We start from the raw sequence: 16136 nt of genomic DNA on the forward strand, positions 1-16136 counted from the left end.
GGTGGAACCTGAGGTGTCAAACAGGTTTAACGTGGACCACTGTAAATGAGTTTCCATTTTTGACTCTTTAGAAATATGGGTTCTACTGTTGTCATAAGTTGGAAACATCTTTTGAAGGCACATAACAATAGCAATCCTTGTGGGACTCAATGTAGGAACAGCCTGTACATGTTGGTACCAAAAAAGAGGATTACTCATGTCCTTCACCGACTCTTTTTTTACAATTTCAGATAGTCCACAAAAGGAGGTTTATTTCATGGGCTTGATTGACATCCTCACACAGTACGATGCCAAGAAGAAGGCTGCCCATGCAGCCAAGACAGTCAAGCATGGGGTGAGTTTGGCCCGCACCATCTTTTATAATGGCAGCTTAGAAATAGTTCATCCTGAGATTTCTGGCTGATAGAATATGCCTCCCTCTGCTTATAATAAGGCCTTTTGTACCTTTTCCTGCTGCTCAGAGAAATCTGTTCCCTTTTATTGTGCACTTTTCCAGAACATTGGTATATGTGAATGAGCCCTGGCTGGCTAGACAGATGTGTGTGTTTGGTCTGAAAAGGGAAATGTAACTGCAGCCTGTTCTTGAGCTTCTCCTAGATGTCTCCATCTTCCTACAGCTTTCTAGTTTATTCTTGGGCAGAAAGACTGCAGACCCCATTCTGCTTTTGAAAGTTCAAGAGATAAGACCTTACAGGGCAAAGGGGTTGGAAATGTGTGGCTCTCCAGATATTGCTTGACTGAAACTCCCACCAGTCTTAACCAGCTTAAGGTGAAGATGGATAATGATCATGCCTGATGATGCCTACTGCTGCCAGCTAGGAATCCCCAGTGTTATTGCCTTGAAGAAGAGTTTCAGGACATCTTACAGTATACATGGAGATGGTTGTAGCCACAACCTAGGGACCAAACACAGTAGAGTAGGGGCAGGAAAGAAAGGGAGCCTTAGTTGCAGGAAACAAAACCCAGCAGAAAAAAAAGCTAATTCCTTTGAATGATTTCTCAGAAACATTTTCACTACCATCTGAAAGTTGGGGCTTTCTAGCATTATGTAGCCACACTAGGACGTTCGCTGTGAGGGAGTATATAAAATGAATGCAGGTCTGGGCAGAATCATCCTATAATGCTAGAGAACACTGCTCAGACATAACCCAAGTCAGAGAACACGTTTCTGAGCAAAACGGTCAAGGCCTTTCTGCAGATCAGTATGTGTTCTGCATTATTCATTTCAGTTTATATACCCTCAGTATTCTCTACATATGAGGGATGCTCTAGGTGTTTTTGGCTACAGTTCCCCTGATCTCTCACTGTTGACTAATGTGATGAGCCAGAGTTGCCTACCTCTAATCTACAAGGAACTTGTAGTGTGGGAGAGGACACAGGTTGTCCTGGACTGGGAATCTTTTAGTGTGATCTTTTTTTTGGGGGGGGGGGGGAGAGGGGGATCTGGGAGTTGTAATTTATTTTTTAATATAATGCAAGTGCCCTATAAGTTTTACCAATCTGGAAGTAGACTTCTTGTCACCTCTAGCTAGGTCTTTTGCACTGGGCAGGTATCCGAACTCCAGGAGGCAGCAGTCTGTCTTAGGATCCACTGGGCAGGAGTAGGGGGAGCCCAAGTGGATCCTAGGTCAGACTGCTGCCTCTTAGAATTTGGACACCTTTATGCCCAAAGCAGTGGGCTAAACAAAAGAGGTTGGGTTCTGGATCTTAATGACTTTTGTCTCCTCCTGCAGGCTGGTGCAGAGATCTCCACGGTGCATCCAGAGCAGTACGCCAAACGCTTTCTGGACTTTGTCACTAATATATTTGCTTAGCTGTTTTCCAAAACTTCTTGATGGCCAAAGCTTAAGTTCAAAGGATGTCCTATTCCCTTGTAGTTCTCCTCCCTCCTGCCCCCAATTCTCAGTAAGAGGGAGGGCTTGTCCCCTGCTGTTTGGGTCAGCAGGAGAGTTGGGATGCTATTGTGGCTGGTCTGGAGGATAGCTGCTGAATCAAGTGCCTTAATTTTGATCTTCTGTGAAAGGAAAATGGCCAAAGCACCAAAGAAGCTGTTGGATGGCTGCTTTTGGGAGAAGCTTCTCTGGCTTCTTCTCAGGAGCAGGAGAAAGAAGGCTGACTCTGAATATTCTTCCCAATACCAACCACCTCCATCCCTTAAACTGTCGTAGCAGGACACTCAATTGGTTCCTCTAGTCAGGGCAGGATTTCAACTCACATAGAGAATTAAACGGTATCTTTATTCCTAGACAGAATAATATGCAATAAGAATTTAGTCCTGTGCCTTGGAAGAAGAGCAGTATCTTCCTCGCTGACGCAATCCATTTCTTATAAAGGTATCTGATGTAGGGTCAGATTTCTCCGTGATACCCAGTGGTACTGTGTATGTTCTTCAAAACCCCTCTACTGATTCTTTACCTCCCTAGCTACATGATTGTACTGGGCTCTCCCATCTTTTGGAAAGGATTTGGTCCCTTCTGGCAAGCAGAACCTGAGCACCCTTGGAGCCTAACAATGCAGTCCAGATCTAATTTGGAACTGCAGGCTCTCGAACCCTGTTGTCCACATTCTACTCAGTTATAACAGAGCCTCTCCCACACCCACTGCTTTCAGCCTTCCTGTGGCACTTTGCCTCCATTCCTCAGATGACAGATGAAAAATACTGCAGGGACTGGAAACTACCTCGAGGCTGCCAATAGGAATTTGGGGATTGTCCTTTTGAGGCACTTTCCTCAGAGTTTCTGACACAGAATTTGTCACTGCTCTGCTTGCTATGGCAGAGGGAAATGGGGAAATGAAAGAAACCGGATTTTTTTTTTTTACCCTGATCTCATGTACCGACACTTTTCATTCACTCCAGGGAGTACTTGGCCATAGCTTTATTCCATTGCTTTATTCCGTAGCAAGCGTCCACTAACTTCTTCATGATGGGACCTGTAACAGGCTCTGGGTGCCCCAATCCACCAAAGGGATAGCTTATCCAGTTCCAAAGCCTGTGCTGACTTTGAAAGTCCTGCTCCACATTTAGGTGGGAAGGCTGCTTTTTAAGGATAGCTTTTGGGAACAGGAAGGTGTGGGAATACCATGCTCAGTGCTGGGATATTTTCAGATACTTTGTGTGTGTGTGTCTATGTGTGCGCCTCTCTGTGTCCTCTTGTCAAAGGGGTTCTATTTCCTCCCCTGTGTGTGTATTTATATCAAACTAACAAATCAGTATGATGAGGAAAAAGTCAACGCTTGTGACAGCAGCTGTTCAGAGGGGCTTTCAGGGGTGAGTGGAAGGTTTTATAGGCTTAAGGAACTGTGTGATGTATGAAAGAAGACAAGCCTTCACCAGTTCAGCAACACTGGGCTCCCCAGAGATCACCATCCCTTTGCATTGTGCATTGGAGAGATAGGCAGGGTACAGACACGGAACTAGACAGATGAAATCCTCCTTACTGCTCCGGTACAAGGAAGCAGTCCTCTTGATTAAAGGAAGAGACCCTTGGCAGGCTTTGCTTTCCTTTAGGCCTAAAACAGAGTAGGTCACATTCTGTCCTAACTATTAGTCCTCTCCCATCTGTCCCATTTGTGTTCCTGGGACTGTTGCCTTTCCTTCTCTCGAGACAATAAAGCCCAGTGCCATGGAAATGTTCTTGTGCCCAACAGGTGTATGTATGTGCATGCACTCCTTCCTTGCCCCTCTCAGCGTGTTTTCATTGTACATGAAGGTGTGTATTTCCAGTTCAATCTTGTATTGATAGAAATAAATTATTGAACCTGAAGTTGCTTGCATGAAGAATTGCTGTCTTTCGGCCCTGCTACTCCTGCAATCTGGAAAAAAGAACCCAGTGGTTTGAGTGGAAGAATATGAATCTGTACCCCTCTGCATTTGGGGGGGGGGGCTAAAAATGGGGGCCCAGTATGGAAAGGCAAGGGGGAAACTCCCAAGTCACAGCACTTAATGAATAATAATAATAATAATAATAATAATAATAATAATAATAATACTTTATACCCTGCCACCATCCCCTAGAGGGACTTGGGGAGGCTCACAAAGCACTCAAAAGTGCAAACACGTAATATTAAAAAAAGTGCAAAGACAACAACACAAAGGAACAACAACCAACATAAACATCACAAAACCCCCCGATTAAGATCAGTAAAATCCAACAATAGCTGCAGAACACAAAACAATATGTAATCAATTTCAGTCTCATGGTTAATTTCAACAGTAAGTGCAGACTAGTTTTTTTTTTCTCATTTGTGTACCTATGTGAAGAAGTGAAGTGATCAGAGAATAGGGAACTGAGATAACCCTGTTCCCTATTCTCTGCCCACTTCGCTTATTCAGGGGGATAGGGAAGAGAATGATGCCAGTATTCAAAACTTAATTCTGTTATTTGGTTCTTAATGGTAAATCCTAGAACTGGAAGAGACCACAAGGGCCATCCCCCTGCAATGCGGGAAAACCCAAAGCATTCCTGACAAGGGTGACCATCCATCTGTTTGAAAATCTCCAGAGAAGGCAACTCCACCACAGGGTGAGGTTTGAGGAGTCTCACTGAACAAAACATTTCCATTCACGGGGCCAAAGATCATCTGAATTTGCTACACTTTTGTATATGCAGCACAGTTCTCAACTGAATAGTAATAGCTTTCATATTGTTATACAAAATGCCTACTTCAGGAAAATCATTTTCTAATGTTCTAGTTCTATCGACCCCTGTAAATGCCATTGGTTCAGAGTAGTACCTATGCAGCTATAACTAAATCCACAAGTATGGAACTGTGGCCCTTTATGGCTCTATACTATTGTTGATACATTTTCAAGAAACCTCATACTGCTAGTGAGAGAGCAGTGGGTGCTGGGGCACTCCTCAGTATGTTATTGTGCTTGTAAGACTTCATATTCCAAGGATGTTTCAATGATAATGGATGGGAAGCATAATTTGACCATCCCCTTAAAGTACCTACAAGTAAAATTAATAATAACTTGCCCACCAACACTGAGCTTCTTAAAACCAGTTCTGGAGTCTCTAATGAGATCTGATGACTGCAGGCCAAGATGTCCTGAATTCAAAGGGTGTCCCAGTTTGGCTTTGGGCAAACTTCTCTAGCCCATCCATCTTTTGTCTGCAGTTTGGAGATAACGCCACCCTTCTGTTATGAATGAAGAAAGAGGACAGGCGCCAAGCTTGAAGAACCTATTTCGTCACGATGGCGGTACATAAGCCAATTTAGCTACTGCACCCTAAACTCTTGCACTAACATATGCACATAGCTATACATTCACATTTGAGTCACTGTTGCCCAACTTGAGTTTCTCCCTGTCCTTGAAGAACAGTACATGTGGACACCTGCCAATGCTGCTATTGATAGTTTATTTAATGCTTAGACCATAGGTCTTTCACATATAGGACATACAAATAAATACATAAAAGCCAGATTATAAAATACAATACAAAATATACCATTAAAATACTATATAAAGAATTAGAATCATTAATATGCTACATAAATCAATTGCGAGATGCACCCTTAAAATACTGCATAAAATTATGTATTGGCACAGTTGGTAATTTTTAGACAGCAATTTGCTTTCGGTCACCAGGGATCTATCCCAATAGATCCCTACCTACCTTCTAACGCACCATGTACATGGGTAGCACTATAGAAATAAATGACATAACTAATCACTATATTTTTAATGGAGAAGACTAAATCCAGGAGTTTTTCCATGCCTCACTCAACTACTGTACACTTGAACCAATGCATCTGCTCTTAGGACCAATGAAAATAAAGTTTTAGTTTTAGGTGCCCTGAGGAGGAAAGAAGGTGGAGCCAATAGGCAGAGGGTTGTGTATGTATTTCATAGAATCATAGAATCAAAGAGTTGGAAGAGACCTCATGGGCCATCCAGTCCAACCCCCTGCCAAGAAGCAGGAATATTGCATTCAAATCACCCCTGACAGATGGCCATCCAGCCTCTGTTTAAAAGCTTCCAAAGAAGGAGCCTCCACCACACTCCGGGGCAGAGAGTTCCACTGCTGAACGGTCAATTTACACTGTAGAATGAGGTTTGACACCACTTTCAACGCAGTGGCTCACCCTGCTCATCATAATAGGTAAGTAAGATTGCCTTCCAAGTGAAGGGTCTTTGCGGATGAGCACGTAGAAGACCATAGAGACCTATTCTGTATCCGCATGTTCTTTCGCAGTGGGGACATCAATTTCCAGATGTAAGGCTTGACATGCCTTCCTGTTGCATGTTTATCCCTTTTGCCATCCATTTGTGCCTTTTTGAATTCCACAGCATTGTTGCTCACAATTGACCTCCAGTTAGGATGCTTGAAGGCCATGGCTTCCAAGTTCTATGTGTCTATGCCACAGTTTTAAGCTTGACTTTAAGCCCATCTTTAAATCTGTTTTCTTGTCAAGCAACATACCATTTTAGTTCTTGGGTTGGGAGTATAGTAAGTGCTTTGGTAAATGGTGATCAGGCATTCGGACAAAGTAGACAGTTCAACAGAGTTGATGGCATAGGAGCATTGCTTCAGTGCTGGTGATCTTTGCTGCTTCTTCCAGACCACTGACATTTGTCTGCCTGTCTTCCCAAGAGATTTTGCAGGATTTTTCAGAGACAACACTGGTGGAATCATTCCAGAAGTTGAGTGCGACGTCTGTAGTAGACGGTCCATGTTTTGCAGGCGTATAGCAGGGTTGGGAGGACAATAGTTTTATAAACAAGCATCTTGGTCTCCTTACAAATGTCCCAATCCTCAAACACTGCTTCATTCAGAAAAATTCTGCACTCATACAGCTCAGGCAGTGTTATATTTCAGTGTCGATGCTGACTTTTGTGGAGAGGTGGCTGCCAAGGCAGCAGAAATGGTCAACATTTTCTAACATTACAACATTAAGCTGTATTTCCAGCTCTGCAGAGGGATTGGCTGGTGCCTGCTGCACGAGTATTTTGGTTTTCTCAATGTTCAGTGAGAGATCAAGCTGTTTGAATGCTTCTGCAAAGGTGTTTAGAATGGCTAGTATGTACAATCATAGAATAATAGAATTGGAAGAGACCACATGGGCTACAAAGCCCAACCCCCTGCTAAGAAGCAGGAAAATCATGTTCAAAGCATCCCTGACAATTGGCCATCCAACCTCTGCTTAAAAGCCTCCAAAGAAGGAGCCTCCACCACACTTCAGGGCAGAGAGTTCCAATGTTGAACAGCTCTTACGGTCTGGAAGTTCCTCCTAATGTTCAGGTGGAATATCCTTTCCTGTAATTTGAACCCATTGCTCCAAGTCCTAGTTTCCAGAGCAGCAGAAAACAACCCTGCTCTCTCTACCTTATGACACCCTTTCACATATTCATACATAGCTATCATGTCTCCTCCCAATCTTTTCTTTGGCAGGCTAAAAATACCCAGTTCTTGAAGACACTCATCATAGTGATTAACTGTCTCCAGACTCCAGGTGAGTACTAACCAAAGCAGAATAGAGAGGCACCATGACTTCCCACAATCTAGATACTATACTCTTTTTGATGCAGTCCAAAATCCCATTGGCTTTTTAAGCTGCTGCATCACACTGTAGGCTCATGTTCAACTTGTTGTCCACAAAGACTCCCAAGTTCTTTCCCACATGTACTGTTGTTGAGCCAGGCATCACACATCTTGTATCTTTGCATTTCATTTTTCTGCCTAAGTGTAGTATCTTACATTTTAGTCCTTGTTGAAATTCATTATTTTAGCTCTATAATTTGTTAAAGTGAGTATGATCTGGAGTATTAGCTCTTCCTCCTAATTCAGTGTCATCTGCAAACTTGATAAGCACATCTTCTAAACCTTCTACCAAATCATTACTAAAGATGTTGAACAGAACTGGGCCCAACACTGTGGCAATCCACTTGTCACTTCTTTCCAGGATGAAGAGGAAGCATTAGTGAGCACCCTTTGGGTTCGGTTGCTTAACTATAGAATCATAGAGTTGGAAGAGACCTCCTGGGCCATCCATTCCAACCCCCTGCCAAGAAGCAGGAATATTGCATTCAAAGCACCCCTGACAGATGGCCATCCAGCCTCTGTTTAAAAGCTTCCAAAGAAGGAGCCTCCACCACACTCCAGGGCTGAGAGTTCCACTGCTGAATGGCTCTCACAGTCAGGAAGTTCTTCCTAATGTTTAGATGGAATCTCCTTTCTTGTTTGAAGCCATTGTTCCGCGTCCTAGTCTCCAGAGAAGTAGAAAACAAGCTTGCTCCCTCCTCTCTGTGACTTCCTCTCACATATTTATACATGGCTATCATATCTTCTCTCAGCCTTCTCTTCTTCAGGCTAAATATGCCCAGCTCTTTAAGCCTCTCCTCATAGGGCTTGTTCTCCAGACCCTTGATCATTTGAGTCGCCCTCCTCTGGACACATTCCAGCTTGTCAATATCTCCCTTCAATTGTGGTGCCCAGAATTGGACACAATATTCCAGGTGTGGTCTAACCAAGGCAAAACAGAGGGGTAGCATTACTTCCCTGGATCTAGACACTATACTCCTATTGATGCAGGCCAAAATCCCATTGGCTTTTTTTGCTGCCACATGTCATTGTTGGCTCATGTTTAACTTGTTGTCCACAAGGACTCCAAGATCTTTTTCACATGTACTGCTCTCGAGCCAGGCATTGTCCCCCATTCTGTATCTTTGCATTTTGTTTTTTCTGCCTAAGTGGAGTAACCAATTATACCAAGTAAACCAATTATAAATCTATGTAGTAATAGTTTTGCCTAGCGCACATTTAACTAGTTTGCTTGCAAGAAGGTCATGGGGGGCTTTGTCAAAGGCCTTACTGAAATCAAGATATGCTATTGGAGCATCATCATTACATCGGTGCCCCTTCATTTGGTGCAATGCCTGGGATATGAACCCGGGCCTCCCACATGACAGGTGAGAATTCTACCACTGAACCACCAATTCCCTGCATCTACCAAGCCGGTAACTCTATTGAAAAAAGAGAGAATACATCTAATATATATCTCCATTGATTCTATAGCACTGAGCCATGACAGTTAAAGTGATGTCAAACTATTGATTTTACAGCACAGATGCATCCTTGGCTAACTCAAACAACCTATTCAATGCTAATCAAGGTGATCAATTGCAACATTCACACTTACCTCAGGCAGACAAGAGTTCTTTCTCCCACCTTGGATATTCCACAGATATATAAACCTCACTTGCCTAATTTCCAACAGACCTCACAACCTCTGAGGATGCCTGCCATAGATGTGGGCAAAACATCAGAAGAGAAGGATTCTGGAACATGATCATACAGCCTGGAAAACTCACAGCAACCCAGGGATAGAAATTAACTAATATTAGTATTAATAATGATGATCGCCTTGAGGCAAGTGGTGCCAAACCGTGTTAATGCCACAATGTGTAGATGCTGCACCCCTGGGCATGCTTTAGTAAGGTTCTCAATCTTTCTAATGCTGCAACCCCTTAATTCAGTGCCTCATATTGTGGTGACCCCCAACCTTAAAATTATTTTTGTTGCTACTTCATAATGGTAATTTTGTCACTGTTATGAATTGTAATGTAAATATCTGATATGCAGGATGTATTTTCATTCATTGGACCAAATTTGTCATAAATACCCAATATGTCTAAATTTGAATACTGGTGGGGTTGGGGGAGAATTGATTTTGTCATTTGGGAGTTGTAGTTGCTGGGATTTATAGTTCACCTACAATCAAAGAGCATTATGAATTCCATCTATGATGGAATTGGACCAAAATTGGCACACAGGACTCCCGTGACCAACAGAAAATACTGGAAGGGATTGGTGGGCATTGGCCTTGGGTTTTGGAGTTATAGTTCACCTACATCCAGAGAGCACTATGGAGTCAAACAATGAAGGCTCCGGACCAAACTTGGCATGGATACTCAGTATGCCCAAATGTGGACACTGGTGGAGTTTCGGGAAAATTGACCTTGACATTTGGGAGTTGTAGTTGCTAGGATTTATACTTCACCTACAATCAAAGAGCATTCTGAACTCCACCAATGAGGGAAATGAACCCTCAAATTGAACCAAACTTGGCACACAGGACTCCCATGATCAACAGAAAATACTGGAAGGGTTTGGTGGGCATTGGCCTTGGGTTTTGGAGTTGTAGTTCACCTACATCCAGAGATGTAGGATCTGGACCAAACAATGATGGATCCGGACCAAAATTGGCATGGATACTCAATATGCCCAAATATGGACACTGGTGGAGTTTGGGGGAAATAGACCTTGACATTTGGGAGTTGTAGTTGCTGGGATTTATAGTTTACCTACAATCATATAGCATTCTGAATTCCATCAATGATGGAATTGGGCCAAAATTGGCACACAGGACTCCCATGACCAACAGAAAATATTGGAAGGGTTTGGTGGGCATTGGCCTTGGGTTTCAGAGTTGTAGTTCACCTACATCCAGAGAGCACCGTGGACTCAAACAATGATGGATCTGGACCAAACTTGGCATGGTTACTCAATATGCCCAAATGTGGACACTGGTGCAGTTTGGGGGAAATAGACCTTGACATTTGGGAGTCGTAGTTGCTGGGATTTATAGTTCACCTACAATCAAAGAGTATTGTGAACCCAATCAATGATATAATTGGGCCAAACTTCCCACACAGAACCCCCATGACTAACAGTAAATACTGTGTAGGCCAGGGGTCCTCAAACTAAGGCCTTGGGGCCGGATACGGCCCTCCAAGGTCATTTACCCGGCCCTCGCTCAGGGTCAACTTAAGTCTGAAACGACTTGAAAGCACACAACAACAACAACCCTATCTCATCAGCCAAAAGCAGATTCACACTTCCTATTGAAATACGAATAAGTTTATATTTGTTAAAATTGTTCATTTTAATTATTGTATTGTTTTAAATTTTTTTTGCACTACAAATAAGAGATGTGCAGCGTGCATAGGAATTCATGTTTTTTTCAAATTATAATCCAGCCCTCCAACAGTTTGAGGGACTGTGACCTGGCCCTCTGTTTAAAAAGTTTGTGCAGGCTGTGGGTTTTTCAGGCTGTATGGCCATGTTCTCTAGAAGCATTCTCTCCTGACGTTTCGCCTGCATCTGTGGCAGGCATCCTCAGAGGTTGTGAGGTCTCACAACCTCTGTGGATGCTTGCCATAGATGCAGGCGAAACGTCAGGAGAGAATGCTTCTAGAGAACATGGCCATATAGCCCGAAAAAACCTATAACAACCCAGTTGTGAGGTCTGTTGGAAACGAGGAAAATGGGTAAATACTGATGGTCTTTGGCGACCCCTCTGACAGCCCCCTGCCGTAGGAGAAGGCATCCTGGCCCCCCACCCTCTGGGCAGAGAAACCCACAGCTCTTTCCCCTCCTCTTTTCTTTCTTTCTCCTCCTCCTCCTTTCCTCCTCTTCGACGCCCGCCCACAGCCTCCTCCTGGGCCCCTCTCTCGCTCTTTGGCGAGGCTGTTGCTATGGCGACGGTCACGTGACTGCGCCTCGGCGGGGAAGGAGGAGAGAAAGAGGAAGAAAGAGGAGGAGGAGGAAGGGGAACCGGCGGCGCTAAGACCCCGGGCGGCGCGAGGCTTCCTCGGGCGCGCCAAAGGCAGAAGCAGCAGCAGCGGCAGGAGGAGGAAGAAGCAAAGCAAGCAGCAGCCAGCAGCGCCTCCTCCTCCTCCTGCTCTCCCTTTGGCAACCTTCTCCTCCTCCGGCACGTCAGCTCTTCCTCAGCCTCGATGGATGGAGCCTCCCTGCCGCCCCCAGAGGTGCCGCTATGGTGGGTTTATCTCGGGATCGTGTCGCTTCAGAGGGGGAGGAAGCGGGGGAAGCAGGAGCCGGGGGAGGAGGGGAGAATCCATCGCGAAACAAGGCACCGCCGCCGTCTGGACCTCATCAAAAACGCCTCTGCATGTGGCGCATTGCAAACAGCTGCAGCATCAGCCCTTGCCTTGTTGAGTGTTTTTTGGGGCTGGGTCTCTGCCTTGTTGTATTATTTGGGGGAACTTGCAGGTGGGGGCCCCTACCTTTTTTTTAAAGGCCCCACAACCTTTTTAAAAATGCAGCATCTCCTTTATGCCCCCCTAAAAGCATTGAAGTGGGTGCCCCCCCCCCCCCCAAAAGAGATTGATACAGTTGTGTCAATCCTGGATGGAGCTCACCTAGTGCCCACCTTTGTGAGGTTGAAGCAGGGAGTATTTCCCTCATTGACAATCTCTTATTTTGGGGAGGGGAAGCGATATAGGGTCTTACCATAGGGGGTGTATTTGGATGATTATTTTTTTGTGCATCCATAGGGGTGTTTTTTTGTTTTGCCTCCAATCAGGGTGTCAAATGGTTAAGGAGAGCAGGTCCAAATTGATGCCTCCCCTGGCCTCATTTTCCAGGGAAAGTAGTCTGCAAAATAGAGGTGTATTAGGGATGGTTTTGTTTAGGAGGTGTAAAATAAATAAATATACTAATCTAGCTTCAATTACAATCAGGTCCAAAAGGGATCGGAGTCTGGATTATTTTCCCAGGTGGAAAAATAGGGATTTATTTATATTTTTGGGAGGTGGGGGTCTCATTTTCCAAGGGATGTGGTCTAAAAGATAGAGGTGTATATTAGGGATGGTTTTGTTTAGGAGGCATAAAATAAAGAAATACACTAATCTAGCACCAATTGGGAGCTGGTCCAAAGGTATTACTTTCCCAGGTGGAAAATGAGGATTTATTTATATTTTTGGGAGGTGGTGGTCTCATTTTCCAAGGGAAGTTGTCTAAAAGATAGAGGTGTATTATGGATGGTTTTGTTTTGGAGGTGTAAAATAAAGAAATATACTAATCTAGCTCCAATTAGGAGCAGGTCCAAAGGTGATCGGAATCTATATTATTTTCCCAGGTGGAAAAATAGGGATTTATTTATATTTTTGGGAGGTGGTGGCCTTATATTCCAAGGGATGTGGTCTAAAAAATAGAAGTGTATTATGGATGGTTTTGTTTTGGAGGGTAAAATAAAGAATTATAATAATCTAGCTCCAATTACGAGCAGGACCAAAAGGCTTACTTTCCCAGGTGGAAAAATAGGGATTTATTTATATTTTTGGGAGGTGGTGGCCTTATTTTCCAAAGGATGTGGTCTAAAAAATAGAAGTGTATTATGGATAGTTTTGTTTTGGAGGCGTAAAATAAAGAAATATACTAATCTAGCACCACTTGGGAGCTGGTCCAAAGGTATTATTTTCCCAGGTGGAAAAATGGGGATTTATTTATATATTTTGGGAGGTAGTAGCCTCATTTTCCAAGGGATGTGGTCTAAAAATAGAGGTGTATTATGGATGGTTTTGTTTTGGAAGCGTAAAATAAATAAATATATTAATCTAGCACCAATTTGGAACTGGTCCAAAGGGATAGAAGTCTGGATTGTTTTCCCAGGTTGAAAAATAGAGGTCTATGTATAATTTTGGGAGGTGCTCGCCTCATTCTCTAAGGGAAGTGGTCTGAAAAATAGAGGTGTATGGATGTTGTTGTTTTTTTGTTTTGGAGGTGTAACATAAATAAATATGTCCAAAAGGATAGACCTCTGGAATGTTTGCCAAGGTGGGAAAATAGAGGTCTATGTATATATATATATATACACACACACACACACATACACACACACATATATATGGGGGGGGGGGGGAATATGGGGACAGAAGTGGCTCCAATTGGGATCAGATCCAAAAGGATGGGGCGCCGAGGCTTATTTTCCGAGCCATTGTCTTCCACCCCATTGGTGGTCCGCTTCTCTATTGTTCCCTATTTATCCTTTATTCCTTCCAAAGAAAGATGGGACTCTCTCTTGTCTTTGATAAACAAGATCTCATGCGTGGATCCGCTAGTCGTCGGAAGAGGTTACTAATAATAAAGCCTCTCCCCACCACCACCCTGAACTGGATCTCAAGGAGGGAAAGGCGTTCTTTCCTCTGCCCACTAAAATATTTTTATGTCTTTCCTTCTTCCTTTTTCCCTTCCTTTTCCCCTCCTTTTGCCATGTTTGTTTTCCTTTTTTCACCCCCTCTCCCTGACTGACAATAGACCAGGCCTGTGATCTTTTATCAGCCAGGTGAGACCCACAGAAAGGTACAGTCTCGGCCTTGCCCAAGGTCACCTGGATCAAAGGCTGTCCAGATAAAGGCAAGGCTCCTGTATCCATGCATCGCGGTTATGTGTCTACAAAGGCAAAGTAGCTTTCAGCCTGGCGCAGCTAGTCATCATTGGGGGGAGCGGGTGTTGTTTGGGAAAAACAGCATCAGAAGACATTCCCCATTCACAACTCTCACGAGTATGAATTGCATCCCCGAGATCAAATATATGGACCACCTCTGCTGGCTGGACTGCCTTGTTTGGTGTAATTCTTCTTGCAGGCTGCCATTGAGAGAGAAAAATATAAATCCATTTTTGAAGGGTTGCTCAATTCTGTAGGGTAAGTCCCTTAGCCTCCATCTTGAGAGAAAAGGCAGGAAATAAAAAGCAACCCTTTCTGATCCTTGGGTAGGGGTGCATTTTTTTCCTACATGGCAAGGCTGTGTGTTTTTCTCCTCCTACTCAAGGTCCAACAGGTCATGAAAGCTGGAGACATTGGGACTGTGTTGTTAGTTTTTGCTGCATCTTCTTTGCACGGTCGGTTGGTTGTTGTAGAGTTCTTTTTTGATGATTTCTTGTAGAGTTGGATGAAGTTTATGTGCTGAGTTCTTTGACAATGTACGTCAGGCTCACTATCAAATATAAATAACTATTTAAGCTGACTGGCTGCTTCCTCTTCTTCCTTTTCTTCTTCCACCACCTCTTTTGTAAAGTCTTCCACTCGGTGTGCATCCACACTGTAAAATGAATGCAGTTTGACACCACTTTAACTGCCATGGTTCAGTGCTGTGGAATCATTTGGTGAGGTGCCAGCACTCTTTAGCAGAGAAGACTAAGGCCCCTTCCACACCACTGAATAAAATCCCACATTTTCTGCTTTGAACTGGAATATATGGCAGTGTGGACTCAGATAACCCAGTTCAAAGCAGATATTCTGGGTTATATGGCTGTGTGGAAGGACCCCTAGAGACGTGTATCTAAAACTCCCATGATTCCATGCCATTGAGCCATGGCAATTAGGTTAACATAGCATAGAAACTGTTATAAATTCTGTAGAGTAAGATGCACTCTGACATAAGAATCGCTGTTTAGTTGGCATGTTTAATTCCCGAAGACTTAGATTAGTCTCCTCTGTAGAAATCTTGCACGATAATCTCCATAACCCAGTCCCAGGGCCCTTCCACGCAGCCCTATATCCCAGAATATCAAGGCAGAAAATCCCACCATATCAGCTTTGGGTTATCTGAAGCCACACTCAGATAATGTAGGATTTTTTACCTTGATATTCTGGGATATAGGGCCATGTGGAAGGGTCTCCAGTGGGTGTAGTGCAGCGTTTCTCAACCTGGGGGTTTGGACCCCTGGGGGGGAGGGTCATGAGAAGATGTCAGAGGGGTCACCAAAGATCATCAGAAGACACAGTATTTTCTGTTGGTCATGAGGGTTCTATGTGGGAAGTTTGGCTCAATTCTATTATTGGTGGGGTCCAGAATGCTCTTTGATTGTAGGTGAACTATAAATCCCACAACTACAACTGCCAAATGTCAAGGTCTATTTACCCCCAAACTCTACCAATGTTCACATTTCGGCACATTGAGTATCTGTGCCAAGTTTGATCCAGATCCATCATTGTTTGAGTCCACAGTGCTCTCTGGATGAAGGTGAACTACAACTCTCAAACTCAAGATCAATGCCCACCAAACCCTTCTAGTATTTTCTCTTGGTCATGGGAGTTCTGTGTGCCAAGTTTGGTTCAATTCCCTCATTTGTGGAGTTCGGAATGCTCTTTGATTGTAGGTTAACTATAAATCCCAGCAACTACAACTCCCAAATGACAAAATCAATTATCCCTTCCCCCCAACCCCACCAGTATTCAAAATTGAGCATATTGCATATTTGTATCAAATACATGCTACATATCAGATATATATGATGATTCATAACAGTAGCAAAATTACAGTTGTGAAGTAGCAACAAAAATAATTTTATGGTTGGGGGTCACCACAACATGAAATGTATTAAGGG

The 16136-nt window shown here is 43.6% G+C and overlaps 2 protein-coding genes across 5 annotated transcripts in view; both read left to right on the forward strand.

Moving 5' to 3' along the window:
* Positions 1 to 3764, forward strand: part of PIP4K2C (phosphatidylinositol-5-phosphate 4-kinase type 2 gamma) — a 50527-nt gene extending 46763 nt beyond the window's left edge. For all 3 annotated transcript variants that reach the window (XM_060762975.2, XM_067464246.1, XM_067464247.1), the window contains 2 exons: positions 231 to 334; positions 1734 to 3764. In XM_060762975.2, coding sequence (XP_060618958.2) covers positions 231 to 334; positions 1734 to 1814 — 185 coding nt within the window. In that variant the 3' untranslated portion in view covers positions 1815 to 3764. The remainder of the gene's footprint in view (positions 1 to 230; positions 335 to 1733) is intronic.
* Positions 3765 to 11518: 7754 nt separating this feature from the next.
* The window catches only part of DTX3 (deltex E3 ubiquitin ligase 3), a 152782-nt gene continuing 148164 nt past the window's right edge, over positions 11519 to 16136 (forward strand). For both annotated transcript variants that reach the window (XR_010909280.1, XM_060762973.2), the window contains exon 1: positions 11519 to 11784. The gene's annotated coding sequence lies outside the window, so the exon portion shown is untranslated. The remainder of the gene's footprint in view (positions 11785 to 16136) is intronic.

The sequence above is a fragment of the Anolis sagrei genome, chromosome 2 (genome assembly GCF_037176765.1).
Source record: "Anolis sagrei isolate rAnoSag1 chromosome 2, rAnoSag1.mat, whole genome shotgun sequence".
In the NCBI taxonomy this organism is placed as follows: domain Eukaryota; kingdom Metazoa; phylum Chordata; class Lepidosauria; order Squamata; family Dactyloidae; genus Anolis; species Anolis sagrei.